The following is a 19,410-nucleotide window of genomic DNA, read 5'->3' as shown; positions in this document are numbered from 1 at the left end:
TGACATTTTAACACAAAGTCAAAACATAGCAAATACATATGAGAAAAAGGACGCATTCTTCTATTCAGAAGATAATCTCTACCTACTATAGGGCATCTCACCAGTAAAATCACCTTTCTCCAGACTTAAACTGTTTCTGCCTAAAGAGTAAGAACAGTAAAATTTCAACAGCTGAAAATGCTGCACCAAAAAAATGCCATTAGTGGGTGGAAAACACATCGAACCAGTGGAATAAATGCTATATCCCATAAAGAACTCTTACATCTCTTATTTTCACCAAAAGCAAAGACTTTGCAGGAAAACAAATCATCCTCCATCCTGCAAAGTTGGAGAGCAGGTGAGTGGAACTTTTTATATCACAATTATTGCTTCATGGGAGCAAAAATTACGTAAAGCAGTGTTCTTTTCTCCAGCGGTAAGTACTATAATAGATCAAAACTTCTGGGGACTAAAACGCTCCAGGAATACATCTGGAATAAAACCAATAATAGAAGATAAAAAGTATTACAATTATGAACAAGCAAAACTAACAATAACCTAGTGTAAGAAGCAGTGAATGTGACAGGGGGCAAAGAAGTGTTCCTTTTCTTTGTTATTAGAAAGAGCTATGATGTCTCTCAAACAATGCAGCACTAAGCAGAGAAACAATCTGAAAAAAATAAAGACATTGGGAAAGCTGGGCTCCTTCAAAAGCAAGAAACACTGAACTTGAAGTTCAAGACATCAGTCTAGTTAGCTGCCCTGCGTCTGGTTAAATAGCATCAAATATTTCAGATAAGAGTGAATTTGCAGGAGTAGTGTTTAAATGAATTGTCCATGTAGTAGGTATGTAACTCTTATAACTTCTTGAAGTACTTCTTGAAACATCTGTGTGAGGGCTAAGACCACCAATGACACCCTAATTCCATGTAATTTTGTAGTTTCACCCTAAAGACCATCAGATAAAATTGCAATCAGACAGGTGGACACAGGTCCCAAATGTCTCATTAAAACAAAATAGATGGGACTATTTTATAGGCTTTCGTCTGTGTCAGCTAAAAACTGTGAAACTTCCATTCAGCTGTGAAAGGAAATCTGAAGTAATGGAGGAGTATATGGGAAAATTACCACAGGATCAAAATATTACTCAGTTTTAGTTTTTGTTTCTGAAAAACAGAGACCTAGACACCATCAACATAAGCTCAAAGAATGAAACTTTCACAGGATTAAATTGTTTGATCTGAAACATGTTAGCTCCACTAAGAGAAATGACTCGAGTCAAATTACCACCAGTGGCATCTCATTAATAACCTTACACATATCTCAAAAAAATGAAACTGTAGGATTGCAGATTGACCTGAAAAGTGATACCTCCACTAACAGAAACAAAACTTCTCAATTTAGAAGTTCAAATGTTCTCGTACCAAGCTGACTCAAAAAGAGGTACTATCCATCAATGGCATTTCATTAACAATATTATTATAGATCCTCCCTTTAGGACAAGTACTCAAAACTAAAATCAGCCTGGACACCCTTACCTGGACTGAGATGGTTTCAGAAGAGCTATGAGAAGAGTGATTTCAGTGTGTGCTTGTGCTGTGCCAGGCACACAGCATGGCTTTGTCATTTTCAGTGCTGTGAAAACGTGTCACACAGAAAGGTGTGCCCAGACAAGGTGAACATCATTTTTCTCCACAAGAATGACTATTTCAGCCCCAGTCCTCCAGAATACATTGTACCTACACTGCCTGTTGAACTGTTTCACGGGAAGTAGCTCACATCTGATCTGCTGACCAGCACTTCCCTGAATACCAGTTGTTTCTCAGAAATAAGCCAACACCCAAGTACTTCACAAATGAGGACATCTAACCATTTCAGCTCCCTGGTAGTGAATCAAGAATATTCTTGGGAGTCCTTGCAGACTCCTATTGTTTTCAGCTTATCATTCAGACATGGAAATACATATACTTCAGTTCTCTGTAAATCTAAAAGCAAGGATCACTTAACATTTTGGTAAGACGCTCGCATCAATACTGATCCTGACTAGGAATGCCTTGAACAGTCGCTGCTGTTCCTCTGTGAGTAATTGAGTGCCCTTTGACAGGGAGGTGTCCATGTGAGCAAGTGAAAAGCCATTAAGATCTAAGACCATCTAAGCTCTAGTCATTATATGTCTTCCCAGCTTTTTACCTGCAGGTGCCAAAGAAAGAAACTGTGCTGGAGCACAGGATGACTATTAACTCTCCCCAGCAAGTACAAGGGATATACAACCTATACCACTCATGCAGATCAAAGTGTTCAAATAATTCCTGTACATCCAAGGTTAGGACAGCAAAATGCTTTCATTTCTCATAGGTGGATGATAACGTTCTGAGAAAGCAGCTGTTGTAATGGGGATGCATGGAACAAGCTATAGCTGCAGAAGTTAGTTCGAGACATTGTGTCTTCTTTAGTTTTTTTGCAGGGTATGCTTTTCAATTTTTGTCAAACTGAGTAATTTTTGGAAAATCTCATGTGCAGTTATTCATCTTTTTCTCATTCTCTGCTAAAATTGCCTTCCCTGGCGGTGCAGCACATGTTGCTGCAATGAGCAATGTTTAAGAAGCTGAATGCCAAACAAAAATCCTTGCTATTGAAATGTCACAGTCAGCTACTATGATACAAATGTGGGTGATGCTAAGTGGAAGAGAGTTGGCTCCTTATTCCTCGCTCCACATATGTTACGCAGAGCAGCTATCCCATCTTCCTGGTGGACGTAGAACAGAACAATTGTACTGCTTTTCCCTAGAATCAAGAAAAAGGTGGAGCTACAGAGAGACCCACAGCAATTAGAACTCAGTTATAAAACTGACAAAGAACTCCAATGCTTTTTCAAAGCACCAGCAACTGCAGGAAAGTACAAGGGGTTTACAAAGTCGGACATGAGGCTTTCTTCTGGAATAGCAGCAGAAGCACTGCACAATGTAACACAGGAGGCAGACTGGAACCCTTGAAAGAGGCCCAGGAAATACTGCACCTTCTTGCATCACACTGGGCTTCATCTCAGTAAACAAACTAACAGTTCTAAATCTCAAATCCACTGACAACATTTGTAAATCTGAAGAAAAATTACATTAAAATCTGCAAGAAACTATTCCATGTTTGTTATCTTGCCTTCCTCCACAAAGTCAGCGGTGAGGCTGCTCATGAAAGCTACATGCCACTAAGCAAATGACAACTGCTGAGTCAGAAAGGCATTATGAGTCCCATTATCATGACCAATTTCTGACCAGCCTCAGTGACTTCCACGGTAGTTCTTTCTGATCACCTCTTTAGACTAGGCAGAAATTTAAGACCCAGTTTGATTTTATGTAAAATTACTTTCTTCATATTCTAGGTCTGAATAATAATGGAAAACACATCTAAATAATAGTCTTCAATGTCACATGCCTCGTTTGCTTTTTTTTGTGCAGAAGAGGGACTGGGAGGGCAGAGAAAATACTGCTTAGGCTACTCAGTCTGCATGGATAGATTATGACCTCTTCACAAAGGTTCCAGTGTGCTGGGGAGTTTGAATTGCTATCTGTTTCTTGGTGGATACTAATTTCCTCCCAAACACTCTGAAGGAAAATATCTTGGCTTACAAAACCTGGTCTGTTAATGTCCAGTCATCTGTACTGAAAACCACAGATAAAAGACCCCGTTCTTAACATGGCAGCACTGTGTCAAAACCACAAGCATATTTCATCACCTGAGACTTCAGGTCTCTAGTATTCAATATGTCCATAAGCAAATACACAAAATCTCAATTATAAAGTGGAAATTCAAGTTAAAACTAAGCCACGCAAGTTATAGAAATCTGTAAAATGTTTTGATTGTAGACTTAGTTTTTCAAAATCTTAAATCTGCATATCTAAAAAAAAAATTAAAGAGAAGAGAAAAGGGCAGGAGAAACAGCAGTCTATGCCTCTTACTTCACTGACGTGCAGTAGGCCAGTTTACAGAAAGACAAAAGGCTGGTGACATGCAGGAACACTGCAAGCTCCCCATAACACGTGCCAGTTTTAGATCAAATCCTCAATGCCACAGAAACACTTTAATTTAATATTACTGCTACGTAAATGAATGTAAACATAAACAGATGCTGGGTTTCTCATTCTGTATTGCATTAATAGCAATTAGATCTTGCATGTGAAGTGGAAAAGAAACGAAGGAAAGTAGTGTACTTCTGCCTTACAACTCTATGTTTGCCTCTGAGCCATGCAGTGAACTACTTAACAGATAAACAATCCTGCACTGCCCTTAACAATATATAATCTGCATGCAGTGCAATGCAAATACAATCCATGATAATTTAGGGATCAGTCACTATTACTGTGAAATAAATTGTTATGGATGGCTGCAACATCCAGTGGAACTTCTTGACTAGGAAGATGGTGGAAGGCAGGAGAATGCTGACCAATTTTATTGTTCAAGGCTTTATTGACACTGTTATCATTGTCACCCTCTTAAGCTGATGTGAAAAACACCAAGCTAATAATCTGTTCGTCAAATACACTCTCACATCTCCCCCACTGCCAATCAGAATCCTTCTCTCCCATGCTCAGCAGGTGGTATCTGCTATTCTGTTACAAGTATTTGTTTGATCATGGTTCCAAAATTGGTATCTGGCAATGTACAGTACATACAGCCCTATCACTGCTATCATTCATTGGAAGGGCTTCTGCTGGCATCCAGAGATTTCGTGGCATTTGAGCTGCTTTTGGCCAAGACACTTAGAAATTGAGCATACTTGAAAACAGCTAACATTATTGGGATTTTGATTTAGAAACATTTCTGCATGGACAATACAATGTGCCAGACAGGACACTTGGTTGCTCTCTAGATGGTAAAGGGAGTCTCCATTGCAAGAGCTCTTACGGGGTCATCTTAGTTGGATTGGGTGAGACTCTCTAAAACATGTTTCTGTACAATTTTTGTAACCCAGCTGGCCTGTGGTCCTACCTGACCACCACAAGACAAGCATAATGCATCACTACAGATTACCTTAGCCTATATACAAAACATTTCCTAACTATGTTAAGTATGTACAGAAGACTGTCCTATGTGATCATTTCTACACATGCAGGAACTGTTTGTATTGACTGTCTTACTCTTGCAAAATTGATTAACTTTGCAGCAGGAACTGTCTGTGAATATCTGGGACAGCCAGATTCTTTGCCCAGGATGTTAATCGACACGCTTAAGCATACAAACTGGTCTAGGCACAGCAGGGTCTGCCTGGGAAATCTCAAGAACTGTCTGAAATTCCCACTGGGACCGCTCCTGTAACAAGCTGTCAAATACTTCTTGTGCAGATGGCCAGCGGTTCCATCAATCACCTGGTTTCAACTTAGGCTGCTGTCTCAAACCAGCCCTTTATCTCATCTCTGCAGACAACAAACCTGGGAGTTCCTGGACCACTGTGGGAGTTTAAGTGCATTGGGGGTGCACATAGGCACAGCCCTGAGAGCCAGCTACACGACATTCATAATTAAAGAATTAAACTTTATTTTTCTCCTTAAATCTCACAGCCCTTGCCCATTAGCTCAGTTGGTTAGACCATGGTGCTAATAACACCAAGGTTGTGGGTTCAATCTCTCTATGGGGCCTTCACTTAAGGGCTGGACTCGATGATCCTTGTGGGTCCCTTCTAACTCAAGAGAATTTTGTGATGTCTGTCCAAATGATGTAAATTTCTGACCTAGTGAACTGTTTTCAAAGTTCAGATGAAAGTGGCTAAGAAGTAACTCATCTCATACTTCAGTAAATGCCCAAAGATAGGTGATTTTTATGCCATGCATTACCCCAGTTTGGTTGCTCTCTCTGGATCAGACCACTGATTTTGACTGAGTGTGCAGACTTCAACATTTCTGACATGAAATCACCTAACACAGCACTGGTCTATTGTTTCTGGGAACAGTAAAAGCTGGAACACTGTCCATATTCCAGCAAAAAATAGAGTTTTTCACATTTCACTTTCAGGTAAAATGTTCATCTCCTAAAAAAACCTATTCACCATCCCTTCAAGTTCATAAATCAATTGCAGCACAGGTGGGCTAAACGACTTAAAGGAGATGGCTTTTCTGCTCTATCAGTGATGAAGAGACTGCGTTATCTGGGCCATTTACAGCAGACCAGGCAACTGCTCATTCTACATTCTACCTTCCTCAGCTCACCTGATGTTGTTGTCATCAGTGCATCAGGCAACATCTGGGAAAATAAACTCACCTCATCTGTATTCCACCCATCACATACAGTACAGCCTTATCAGCTGTTCCTTCTGCTCTGGGACAGTGCAGATCACAATGGGTTTAATGCCTGTATTTCCCTGTGACTGAACTGACATGAGATTCCATGTTAAACAATGAAGGGTAGAAGCCAAGTGCCCAAGCTGCACATCTTGAATAGTTTGCTCTGGAGTTTCTTCACATGAGACTGAACTGAAAAAACCACAATATCCTGCAGCTTGATATTTGCAAGTCACAGCTGTAATGGATGAATGTTTCACAGGTAGTTTTTTTTCTTTCATTTAATGTTCAAAGAAGACAATTTTCAGTTATTTTGTGGGATGCATTGCTGTAACAAATATATCTACTGCATTAGGACCAAAGCTGACTAACATGACTAAAGTGATCATATAAAGCGAATTTACATTGCCAAGTAACTTTCCAGTTTGCAGTCATGGCCATATGTGGCCACGTAAATTTGGAAGAGTTATGTGTGGGCCATACTGAGCAGAGCACGAATGAAGTATGTAGCTGTAGAACAGTTCAATTACTGGCACCATTATCAGCAGTCCACACTTCAAGGATGCTTATTGCTGATTCCTAACTGCATGTAGCAAGTTTAGTTAACGGGACAGAGTTCACAATCTGAACAGCTTGTAAGTTGAGGGAGAGCTTTTAAGCACCCATCTATCTCCCTCGTGGTTATTGCCAAGGCAGTGAGGAGACAGGCCAAGTTATGCTGGGGAAGGTTACAAGCATCTTAGTAGAACTGGCTGTTAAAGTCATCAAACTAACTGGTTTAAAGAAATACATCCAGCAAGCTGCCATCTCAACTGTGCCAGCTCCTTTTCCTGGAAATGCCGTTATCTTGGCTCAGCTCCACAGTCAAGTATCCTCCTCTCCTGTCCCATCCCCTATCATGTGCCTCAAGCAAAAATACACCTTTCCCTGGCCATTCTTTCCTGTGCTCCATCCCTCTTCCAAGCAGGCTGCTGGTAGTTTGGCTGCTTCTAGGGAGAGAATGAATCTAGGCTCTTTGTGGTGCAACAGGAATGTGAACAGCTGTGTCACCTTGCAAAAGGAAAAATAAGTCCTCTCTAAATTTTAAAAGGACCATCTGGCATGCTTAATTCACAGCAGCAAAGTAGATAGGTTGGTTTGCTGGCCTTAGAAATTCTGATATAATCTATGGTACCTTGTCTTCTCTTTCTTGCAATGAAGTGTCCAGTTTTCCTCTAAAACCTGAGAGAAAACAACAGCCACAGCCAAGCCTAATTTTCTATGCCTTCCTTCAGGACACTGATTGCTCAAACTCCAAGTTAACAGCATGTATTTTAAGAGCTGCAGGATATGTTAAGAAACATTGCCAAATACCAAATATTTTAGTCTCCAAATTCTGCCTTTTAAAAAATTAATATGCTAGTGGAAACTGTTGTCTGAATTCTAAATAGCTACTTGAAAATAAAAAAGCATCCATACTATTTATGGAGGATCTAATATTATGTGCTCCCTTCCAGTGTTTGAGCAGAACAGGAGCAGAAGCAGAACTTTTCCCAGGACTTAAGGGCTTATTCTGACATGTCAGCTCCTGCTGCATGAGAAGGAAGATGCTGGAAGCTCATACATACCCAGTGGGAAAAAAAACAGACATGAAAAAACCAAACATGAAATGGAAAGTTTTCTGTAGCAGCCAAAATGTGCTCCAAAACAAGTGAATGAAAGCTAAGAAGAAAGTTCTCATGCAATTGCTCAGTCTAAACCCTTTTACAAGTCAGGAATTGGTATTGATTACAGGTTTAAAAAAGAACTACGGAGGGTCATTTAACTGAAACATAGAGTATACTGTAACAGTGAATCCATAGATCACTTCGGAGAAAGACAGACTTTCTAGTAAACATTCAGCATCAGCTCTATGTTTTCTTAACACCAGGCAGCATAATATAGCTCCCAAGAGTGCAGGTGAAATACACGAACCCAAACCAATCATTAAATCCTCTCTAGGGGCTACACAGGAAACAAATGAGATGAGCTCCTACAGCTGCCTGTAAACAGCTCCTCTGTTGTCTTTGCTAAAACCCACAGAATGATCTGGATATGAGCCAGCATCATTCCTGGCCTTTAAAAACTCTGTTTATATTTATAACTCCTTGCTCTCCTTTGGCAGTGTCTGTCACATTCCCCTATGCTCAGTACTATATACTGTGGTTTTTTGGCCACTGAAATCAGGGAAATTGCTTGGTATGCAGCATGATGAGCTCTGAACAAGAGTGGCAAACCTGGGAAGGCCTATTTATGCCTATTATACGTGCATCCAGTTAGAAAGTGCTCCTCAATCCAAAGCCTATGGGTTATATACTATAGATAGTCTAGTGTGGATTTAGGTCACCAGTCATACAAAAATTAAGGCTGAGTGAAGAGGGATGGAGAAAACAAGTTTGGTCTGTAGCCTCATATCTGCTCAGTGCTTTGCCTATAAATCAGAAATTTCAGGATCACTGAAGTAAGCTCTCTTGGTTATTATTTACTTAACTAGATTGGACCATACCCAAATGACCAGAAGGAAAACACTAAGAGGTCTGTCTTCCCCAGCTGAGAGGCTAATTAAAAACCCTACAATTTGCAGAAAAGCACATACAAGATTTGTAAGAACAAACCTCCTCCTTGCTATGAAGCTGTAAAGAACAGAAGGAAGATCTCTGGCTAATTAGGTTAATATTGGCTTATGGCTTCATGTAGAAGAACCAATAAAAAATAAAACCAGAAACAAAGTACTTTTCTCAAGAATCACTTTTTTCCCTTTCCCATCTCTTTCTAAAGCTTTTTGTATTCAATATTTCACAACGTGGTGTGCTTTGAATTTACCCCTTAGTACTGCAATTTGCTACCTTTTGTTTTTTTTCTTGTTTCAGGTGCTGTTCAGAACAGTCTGATAAGTCATACAAATTACTGCCACGAACTCCAAATGATGAAATCTGAATACTTCATTCTACCTCCACAGGTAAAAAAAATACAGCTCAAAATCAATGCTGTGGTTCCATGTTCTGAATTAAACTTTTTAACTATGAAAAGACAATTATTTTGAGTAAGTGATTTTTTTTCCCCCTTTGAACTCTTTTCATATTCATTCCTTTTGGAAGGGCATTCAGACAACAAAGGTAGCTATTGTACTACTGGTAGCTCATCACAGCATGTGTACTTAGGGTGTCACACACCTGTGCTTAAGGAATGCAGGGCAGTTGAGTGTTTCCAGAACAGATTTGGGCTTGATGAATAAGACACTTTAGATTCCACCATTGCTACTAGGAAGAAGTACCCTTAGAAAAACATAATGGGACCAGATGGACAGACAGAATCCTCTTGAGAGCAGGTAAAATTCTAAGCTGCTAAACAACATATTCCATTAGCAGAGAAACGGTGCTGATTTTAGCCATTTAGCATCTTCTAGTTAAGTGCAATTGGGGCTACAATCATGTCAGTTAGAATCAATTGTCATCAGGGAGAGTATTTCAGGTAGTAGTTCCCCTGCAAGTCACCAGCCAAGGGAGATAAGTAACAAAGCATGACATCAAACCAGAAGTACATGACTGACACCTGTGTCTGTGTGTCTTTACCTTGAGCTCATCTGCATCATAGAAGTCTATGCGCACAGCAGGGACCATCCATGTCTGGAACAGAGTTGCCAGGATCTGTTTGGCAATTGCATCTGCAATGAGGTGGAAGTGGAGTGGGTTTCGCCTGATATGAGAAGGGAGAGAAACGCATTAGTTCAAAGGTTTCCAATTCCTGTTCTTAAAGGACAACATTAGAATTTACAAAGCTTTACCTAAGACATCAAGTTTGGAGTGTACAGCATGTCTGGTGGAGTCCTGCTCTGTAGCCAAAATACTGAGACACAATTTGAACACACATGACAATAGCAGAAATATTCAATCAGTTTCTGGGTGGTTATAAACATACAGACCCTTTGACTTCAGTGGAATGTGATTATTTGTAACAGCTGAGAGTCTTGTCCCTTGCACCAGCTCCTTAAAAAAAAAGGCCAAGTTAATCTCCCTTTGGGGACCTGAGCTCTGGAAGTGATTGCTTTCAGTTTCTAGGTGAACCTGGTAATTTATCTTTGTGGTAAGAACAGTGTCTGTGGAGAAATGAGGGTGCAACGGAAGGTTAAAAAATAACCTTCCACAGTTCTTTTTGAATAAGGTTAAATTCTGGGACCCTTGAGTTTACATAGAACTTTTCTTCAAAGCAAACATGGGGAATCAACAGCTGTCCCATAGGAGCTCAAACCCAGATGTTTCAGGTGAGTGCCTTCTAGCCATTCACTGCCATAGTGAATAGAATGGAGACTGCAAATCTCACCAGATCCTTTTTCCTAAGAGCAGGAATGGTTACAGAAAGGCAAGAGGAAAGGAAACATTTTACTTCAAAACACCAGATCTGGATTCACCTCTGTAGTTACAGGACTTGGGCTAATTGAAAAGCTTCAAATAAGATGGGTAAAGCCAGTATCAGTCAAAGTGGCAAGCTCTGACAAACTGAATGGATTTTCTGTATTAATGTGAACTTGGACTTCATAAATACCTCATTTAATTCCCTTATTTTTGAGGCATAGCAAGCAACAAGATATGATCTTAACTTCTGATAGGAGGACAAAAACCTGCCAGTGGAAGTCAGTCAAAAATTGTAGTCTTCCATGTTTATCCCTAGCTCAGCAACTTTCTCTGTCAGCAGAGAAGGACAGACTTTGCAAAAGCCACTAGAAGACAAATGGTTTAGACTAGCATTGGCTCAACCTCTCTTTGATCCCTAGAGCAGAACAGTGGATTCTAATTTCTATGGAATGGGTGTACTTGCTAATTGGTATTTTTCATCTAACAAGAGAAGTATTTAGTTTCAGATGTTGATTAAAGCAGAAGATGACTGATGCTACTACATTCTTCGGTGTGAATGAGAAGTGAGGAAAACTATGTTAGTTCAGGCCAATATACCTCCATCACATTTTCGGGCTTAACCCAAAAAATGAAGGGTTTTTTTCCTCCATTTTCTACATTAATGAACAATGTGTGCCTTCCTCTTTAATGTTTCTCTTCTTGCTTTGATGAGTAATACTGCTTCCCACTGAACAAAGTCCACAGGAAAATGTAAAAATACATGTAATGGTTCACATTATTGTAACAGACCCCTCAGCAGAAAGAGGAGATTGTTGTGAGAAGCAATGTATGACTGGATTTTGCAGTGTCAGAAATACTGCACCTAAGATCCAACCCAGCACCTGGGGTTGCCACTGAAGCTGCTGTACTGGCTTCAAGGACACTGTGGATCATGTTATGTGCTTACAGGAAAAGCAGGAAAGGGCTGGGTAGAGGCCTTTGATATGAGATAACCATGATGGCAGAATAAACCCACAGCTGATCTGCATTTAACAATATCCAAAACACTAAGCCACAACGTGCTTTTCAAAAGACAAAGGTCTTTCAATCTCCAGCTTGTCCTGGAGGGAGGAGGGGAGAGGGAAAGGCGTAAGCTGCCAGCTGCTGAGTGTCCCATTACCAAGCTAAAGGGAACACAGCAATTACATCTGCTTCACCAGCCCAGCAGGAGAGTAGAAGAGGACATCCTGGCTCATGCAGATTCCGCAGTAACCAGGCACCTTGCCAAGAAAAAAATCAGGAAATAGCGGTGATCAGGAAATACATCTCATTAGCAGAGACAAGGCCAAGAGAAACAAAGTACAACACCAGTGGCTTTGGGTACAGGCAAAGCAGTATCTCAAGACAAATAGATGTTTAATGTCAACATACACATCCCACATAGGTCCCTCTGCTAAGCAGGGGCTGAGCCTGGATTCTGGTAGGACTATTTCCCAGCAGGTGCTCTTCAGTAATTTCCTTCCCTTTTTTATTCCAGGGTTATTTATCTTATATTCTAAAGCAGAATAAGAAGAGCAAAAAAACAGTTAAAAAAAAAGAAAGCTCAGTCTTCTTTGAAATGATCATTTAGTTAAATGGAATTGATATAAAATATTTCAAGATGAAACGCACTAGTTGAAAAGAAAAAGTCTGACACAAAGACACTCAGATGTTCAGTAGCAGTTTATACTTATCTGAATGACCCAGAGTGTATGAAACTTAAATGGGAACAAGTGAGTGACATTTACTTTAGTTCATCTCCTACTGGGAGAAAGAAAAAAGGATAGCTGTACTCCCACACAGAAATCTCTTTCAAGTTGTTAGCCTCATGGTAAAGATTCAGCTGGAAGGAAAGTGTGTTTCAGAGGCAAAGCAGAAGATTATCACTTACAAAAATACATCCCCAAAACAGTATAGTGACCTGATGACATCTACAACTAAATGTGCATCAGCCACAGAAAATTTTACTCCAGACGAGATTTCAGTTCCGTGAAATGTGAGGTTTAGCACGGTGCTAGAAGCCAACAGTGCACAGACTCAAAGCTGGAAGACCTTCTGAAGGTAACTGTACTAGCATACACACAGATGCACAGATGACATCTTTCACCTCTTCTGCTGTCTGCAATATGCGAAGCCTAGAAGATATGGATTGCTTCAAAGTGTTTATGAAACAACTTTAGAAGCTTAAAGATCAACCAACATTCATTATAAAAGATGCAGAAGAGATTATGCAAGACAAGAAATCGTTCTCAAGAAATATGTGAAAGGGATGCCATAATTATCTGACAACATGATTGAATCACTGGCTCTAAGAATCAGGAGTGACAATCAGGATATTGTGAAGGATTCCACTGAAAGCTGAACTTCATTAAACTTGGACATTTTGCTCATTTTCCACTGGGCACATCAAGAGAAGTAAACAAACAGACATAGTAGAGGCTGGTTGTATCTTGTACAGATAGAAATCCCTACACTGTAACGGTGACAGTATATGCAACTATAGAACAACATGGGTCAATATATGACAATTGTGATAAACTTCTCCCACAAAACCAACAGGTTTTGGAAAACTCCCAGTATTCATGTGAATTAGTCTGTTTGGAAATAAAGGTTTCTAGTGTCCCAGGTTTCAGAACCCTGAGCCCCAGTTTTCCAGATTCTTCGCTACAGAAGCAGCTATTGAAACAGCCATAGAATTTCTCCCAAGGTCCAGAAATACTTAATCTTATTTACTTCAATGATTTTGAACATTTTAATTTCTACCAACTACAACTTTTCAGTTTCTGCTACATGGAAAATGCTGATGCACTAATGTCTTAATGTGGTAAAATGTAGTTTCAAAATATGGCTATTTCCCATCAAGTGGAAACTTGAGGTTTTAAGTACTCTATTCAGAAAACTGCGTATCTTCATATACTAACTTATTTCCACTTATCTTAAGATCAGAACACTATCTGACAAAGTAAACCATATGTAAAGAGCACACATTTATTTTCCTAAATTACTTTCCTCAAAAGTGAACAAAGGGAGATTCTAGACAAGATTTTCAAGCATGGATGCTTAAATACAGGCTCTCAGACCTAAATATAGGAGTTTGAATGAATGCCCTCATTTTCAGAACTGCTGAGGGCCTATAAAGTTAGTAGAATGAAAAGAAGTCAATAATTTTAAAAGTCAGGCCATGACTTTAGAAGTCTATTCCAAGGTACCCATTTCTCTACATTTTTTCTTATCATGATGTCTTATTCTTGCATTTCAAAACTTCTTATTCTTCATCAGATTTATGATCTGCTTGCTCAAGCATCTGTGACCCTTTCTTTTCGAATAGCCACGCCAGAGTTAAATACAAAAATCTACAATTGAAAAAGGGAGTAGTGAACCAAGACTCACTCCTCCCTTCTGTACTATTCCATAGCTCAATTGTTAGTAATTCAAAAGGCAGCTGCTTGGCTGCTTGGTTACACAGTTCTCTGTCTGCAACAGAGGAATTTTATTTTCTAAGAATATAAAAAGGTCAGTAGCCCAGGGGTTTATTTCCAAAACCTACAGTTTATTAAGGGAAGCACAACAAGGTAATACCTTTTATATCTGTAACAAATGGTTACAAGAACTTCAAACAGGAATTATAAAAGGCAGTTTGGGAAACTTTTTTTCCTAATGCCCATATGACAATCCTTCTCTCATATGCGAAAAATTTTAATGTGAAAATCTTCAAGGATTTTTATGCCCCTTGACACCAAGTATTGATGCAAACACTCCTCAAACTATTGGAGAGATCTTAAATAGACACTTTCTGCATCACTCATGGATCTTCTTGCTTTGTGTTAACTTACAGAAGTTCTTTGGGAAGTACTAAGAGATTTCATGGACAGATTTTTTTTAAACATTGCTTTCTCCATTATGCCACTATTGTTAGCGAAAACAAAAAGAAGTGTGTAGTATTGATGCATTTATATGGATCAGAGAAACCAGGTCATGCTTTATAGTTTTTGCCAGAATAATCTCCCACAAAACAGACTGACACATTAGAAAAGTTGGAAACACTGAAAGAGGTTTTGAATTCTCAAATTAACTCCATTAAGGCAAAGTGGTCTCCATGGAATATAGCCATTAGATTATATAAGCTTTAATTACCAGCCAGTGTTGACTTGTGACTCTTACTTGGAAATTACATGTCATCCTTTTAATTTAATTTAGATTTTCATTTCTTTTGCCTTATTCTACTTGTTCTAAGAAAAAAAAAAAAAGTTCATTATTCATACAGCATTCTGTAACACAGCTTCATATCCTGTTCTTAAAATGCTCAGACATATGCTTAACTTTAAGGTTACAAGCAGCCTTCTTAAAGCAAAGAGGCAATTTAATAATAAAAAGCATTTGTCAGGCTGTCTGGCTTTTTTACATTCCTTACAAACTCCCACATTACTATGCCACTATTGTTGTAAAGTACAGCTAAAGAAGTAAATGCAATGACTCCTCTGAAAAAGAGGGACTGACATAGCAGAGGAAAAAAAAGGACACAAAAAACAACCCAGTATTTGCTGGCACAAAAAAGAAGTTAATTTTTTACAGATTGTCAGGCTAACCTAACTGCCAGAAATATGCTATAATTGTGTAATTTTGTATTTTTCTTAGTTTCCAAATGAAACATAGTGTTTAGCATGTCTTTGGAAAAGATAAGAGTATACTAAAAACCATTTTAGCTCTTACTCAAGATTTACCTGAGCAGAGAGAGAAACTATCTTTTCAATATGAAACTATAATTGTGGGTTGTTTCAGTGGCAATCTAAGGTTTACAATTTTCAGAAATGGAGTAAAACATTGAAAATCACCAATGTAACTTGGACCAATAGTTGCAAAAGATTCAAGGAAAGTTATCAGCCACAGGAAACTGCTTCAATTTTGAAAAAGAAATGCAGGTGCTTTTTAGCATACTACTACAAGCACTGTTTCCAAAAGCATTTGCACTTCATTCTGCCTTCAACCCACTATAATTAATTTTTAGTGTTTGGTCTTTTGGTTTGGAAAAAACTTAAGTTAGGCTGCTCTTAGGACACGGTGATACGAGATTGGCTTGCGCTAAACCAGCTCAGTGATAGTTTTTCTTCCCTGCAATGGCTTTATAAAATCCATCATAATTGGGAGCTGGATGTGCAAGAAAGGAAAGCGGGAAAGTTGCAGAGTAGGACTGAGTATTCATTCTACAAGCCTCCCTCTGTGCAGCACTGCTAATGCATATTTATCAGACTGCAAACCCTGCACTATCCCAGCTCTGCTGAGTCTCCTCCTGAGAACAGACTGTCAGTTATGTCAAACTGGGTGTTAAAAGCTGCCGGATTTTGTGGCTGGAGCATACGTTTTTCAAAGACAAAACTGGAATCAAGCTCCTTTATCACTGGGAATGAAACACATTTCTGAACTATGGTGCTCTTACACGGAATCAATCACACTACCCCTTTCCTCCCTTTTTCCCACTCTCTGGAACCTGAAGATAGGTATAGTTTCTCAAATGGTCTGCACAAGTAGCTTGCCTAAGTCTCATAATATATATGGTATGACTTGAATCTGAAACTTGATGGTTCTGGCCTGTGAAGAGCTGAAATGTTCAATATGCAGGATTTGCTGCACATTCATGCAAGAGAGAAGAGACAGCACACTCCATCTATAGAAAATCCTGTAGCTTTTATCCTTAATGACCCAGCACTCCTGCTGTTTTGTGTCTCTATCTAGCACTCTAGCTCAAAGTTGGGGGTATAACAAATATGTTAATGCTCCTTGGGATTAGACTGGCATGGCCTCCTTTTCTCAGAGCTTTTCTATTAGAGAAGTAGGGATTTCCTACATGAGTAGGGAATTTAGGTATGTAGTTTTGTATCAAAGTGCATGCTAAAACATGCCTTAATTGCTATCCTATATAGAAATGGTAAAAGAAGGACATGACATATCCACGAATTCCAGACAGGTTAATTGAAATCAGCGTCTTAAAACAAACACCAAGTGAAGTGCAGGAGGACAGGTGAGGACATTAAGCCTGGTTGCTTTGAGGGCTCAGTTGTTTAATCAGTAGATTGGATTCAGGGTGTGTTGAAGGAAAAACAAAATCTCTATGACAATATGTTTGGCAGCATATTTTTTCTGTTCTTGGAAAACTATATTTGAGATTGAATGTGGTGATCCTACAAATAAAGGACCAGTAGCCTAATTTAAGAGATTAGGACAGCAAACTTCTTGTTAAGCAAACTTCTCCACTGGAAGCATATGGTCCTTTCAAATGTCTGTTCTGCTTGGCTTATTGGACAATGCCAGCTAGGATGCACTCCCTGGTGCATATTATGGGTTAGGAGAAGAGACATCTCCATGCCTGTTTTCAGTGATGACCCTCAAGTCAGAGGTAAACTTGATGCTGACGTCAAGAAGCATTCACTACCTGAATCAACCACTTCCAACTCTCCCAACTCAATCCTCCTAATGCAGTATCATGACCTGTCTCCATCCTTGATTCCTACAATTAAATAGATCCTAGCAACTAAAAGAAGCCTTCTTTCCAATCATCACCATTCCTGAAGTGCATACTAATCTCCAAGACAACATTGTTTGCACATGGCAACCAATGCAAGGAAACTTAGTTCTAAACCAATATTCAGCAGAGTTCGTTGTTTATTTTTGCTTATTCTGCATCCTTCTACACAACTGCCATTCCAAAGATAAAGATCCAAGAAAGGAGTGCTACTGAAGCATGGCCACGTAGCCATAGCATCAAGAGACGCTTAAGAAGCCTGTGTTTTCTAGAAGATAAGAAAGAAATGTCTGTAAGAAGCTCTGTCTTTTTTTTGAGAATATCTTCTTTTTGTAGCCAACAATTTAATGCCTAGGGAGAAAAGCTAGCTCTAGGCAGGAATAGACTTAGATTTGTCTTTAAGTATGTTCTGAGCAAACAAGGGAGATAGGTTATCTTGAATGTACTAACGTTTCATTAGCATACTGGACTTTATCTTGACCACCTCTGCTGAACTCGACAAATCCTTTGAGATGAACAGTAGGTGCAGGCCAAACAACAAATATGTTCTTGACAGAGGCAGAATCCATCAGACTTAGAAATACCAATATTAATTACCTTTGTTTTGGTTTAATATTTTAATTAATTATTATTTAATAATTTAGTTATATGGCAGAATTGTTTATAAATTTGCTAATAATTCAGATGAGTGGCTTATGTAAAACAGGGACACTTCTTTAAGGAACAAAGAGAGAGGCTGTTTAAACCTTTGAGCTGTGAGATTCCTATTATTTGCAGAACATTTGGAAACAGAGAGATTAAAGTCTTCTCAAAATGGATGCAAGTATTAGGATAGAAAAACAGGGAGAAGCTAACCACTAGGATAACTTGTGTTACCACAAAAGTGCAATTTTCCATTAAATCCCTTAAAAACAATTAAAATGGACAAAACTTCCCCACATCCTTGCAATATAAAGTTTACACTGAATAATTCAAACTTCTTATCAGAAATAGATACAGTTTTACATTTAAAAGAAATTTAACATTCAGAAAAATTCTGCATGGAGAATGACATGGATTTTTACTGTTTTTTTGCTTTTGTTATGTTTACTTTAGCATTGTTCTTCTGGTCCTACCCCTCATCTAACATGAACATGCTACCTCTCAAAAGACTTGCAAAGACTGTGCGTTGATAATGGAAGTTGCTCTCATATTTTGATTAAACAGTACTTACTGAGTCTTTTTTCATATTGGACAAGGTGAGTATTTACAGTATTTTATGAAGCTTACCAAAAATGATAAAATGGTGTACTAAAACCATTGTCAGGGAGTGGCTACTACAGCTTCCAGCAGGAGACTGGAGGCAAACATAAGGAGCAAAGTGTGGGACTGGAATGCCCCACTCATGCTAGATGCAAGAAGATACTACCACATGACATGAACAAGAGTCATTCACCCTTGCACAAAATTGTCTTTCAAATAAAGCAGCATATTGAAACTACCTCTTTAGCAAACTGTTTGTACTGTAAGCATATTTTATTAGTCTATTTGTCCTGAGTCAAACAGACTGATCACTTCCTTAATTTTAATCCACTTTCTGCAACATTATTGGAAAGCATCTCTGAGATTTCTAAACTGGACAAGGGATATACACATACACCCACACATAGCTTAATGTGAATTCTCTTTTTCTAGAGCTGCTGTCTATTAAGGGAATTGGTTATTTTGTTTTCATTGTACATTTATGCCTCTCAACTCTGGGAGCTAACAGTGCTAAAACCAGGTTGCAAAACCTTCTGAGGGGCTATAAGCAGCCATTCCAAAGCCAGAGTAAATCATCTGAATTTAATGAAATAGTATACACTGACTATAACAGCAGGTTTACTTCAAAAACAAATGTCAAAATTGGAAGCTGGGATATTCAAGCAACCAGTGTGAACTTATCATCTACACCTGTGCTATAAACTGATACCAGAAATAGGATAAATTAATACAATGCTGTTATTATCAGTATTTTACAGCATTCAGGAGTGTTCAGATGCTTTACAGTGAAGACAGATACTGTCCCTATTCCCACAATGCAACAGGGGTAGCAGGTGGATCTCTGATCACTCTAATTCATTGTAGAAATCTTCACACAGTTGAATCTATTTGTGATGGTCATAAATTAAATGCTTCATTCCTTAAAAAGAAAAAGGAACCAGGGAAGAGAATCTGAGTTTCGTTTGAAGTAAGAGAGTAAACCTGGAAAAAGCTCACTTTGTCATAATCAGATATA

General features: G+C 38.9%; 1 protein-coding gene across 3 annotated transcripts in view; it reads right to left on the bottom strand.

Annotated features, from left to right (window-relative positions):
* LARGE1 (LARGE xylosyl- and glucuronyltransferase 1) overlaps nucleotides 1-19,410 on the bottom strand; it is a 272,166-nt gene that overhangs the window by 114,883 nt on the left and 137,873 nt on the right. For all 3 annotated transcript variants that reach the window (XM_039570321.1, XM_039570320.1, XM_019292486.1), the window contains one exon: nucleotides 9,839-9,962. In XM_039570321.1, the coding sequence (XP_039426255.1) occupies nucleotides 9,839-9,962 (124 nt within the window). The remainder of the gene's footprint in view (nucleotides 1-9,838; nucleotides 9,963-19,410) is intronic.

This window comes from Corvus cornix, chromosome 1A, assembly GCF_000738735.6.
Source record: "Corvus cornix cornix isolate S_Up_H32 chromosome 1A, ASM73873v5, whole genome shotgun sequence".
In the NCBI taxonomy this organism is placed as follows: Eukaryota; Metazoa; Chordata; class Aves; order Passeriformes; family Corvidae; genus Corvus; species Corvus cornix.
Note: the sequence above shows the minus strand (reverse complement) of the source record. Positions and strands in the feature narration are given on the sequence as shown.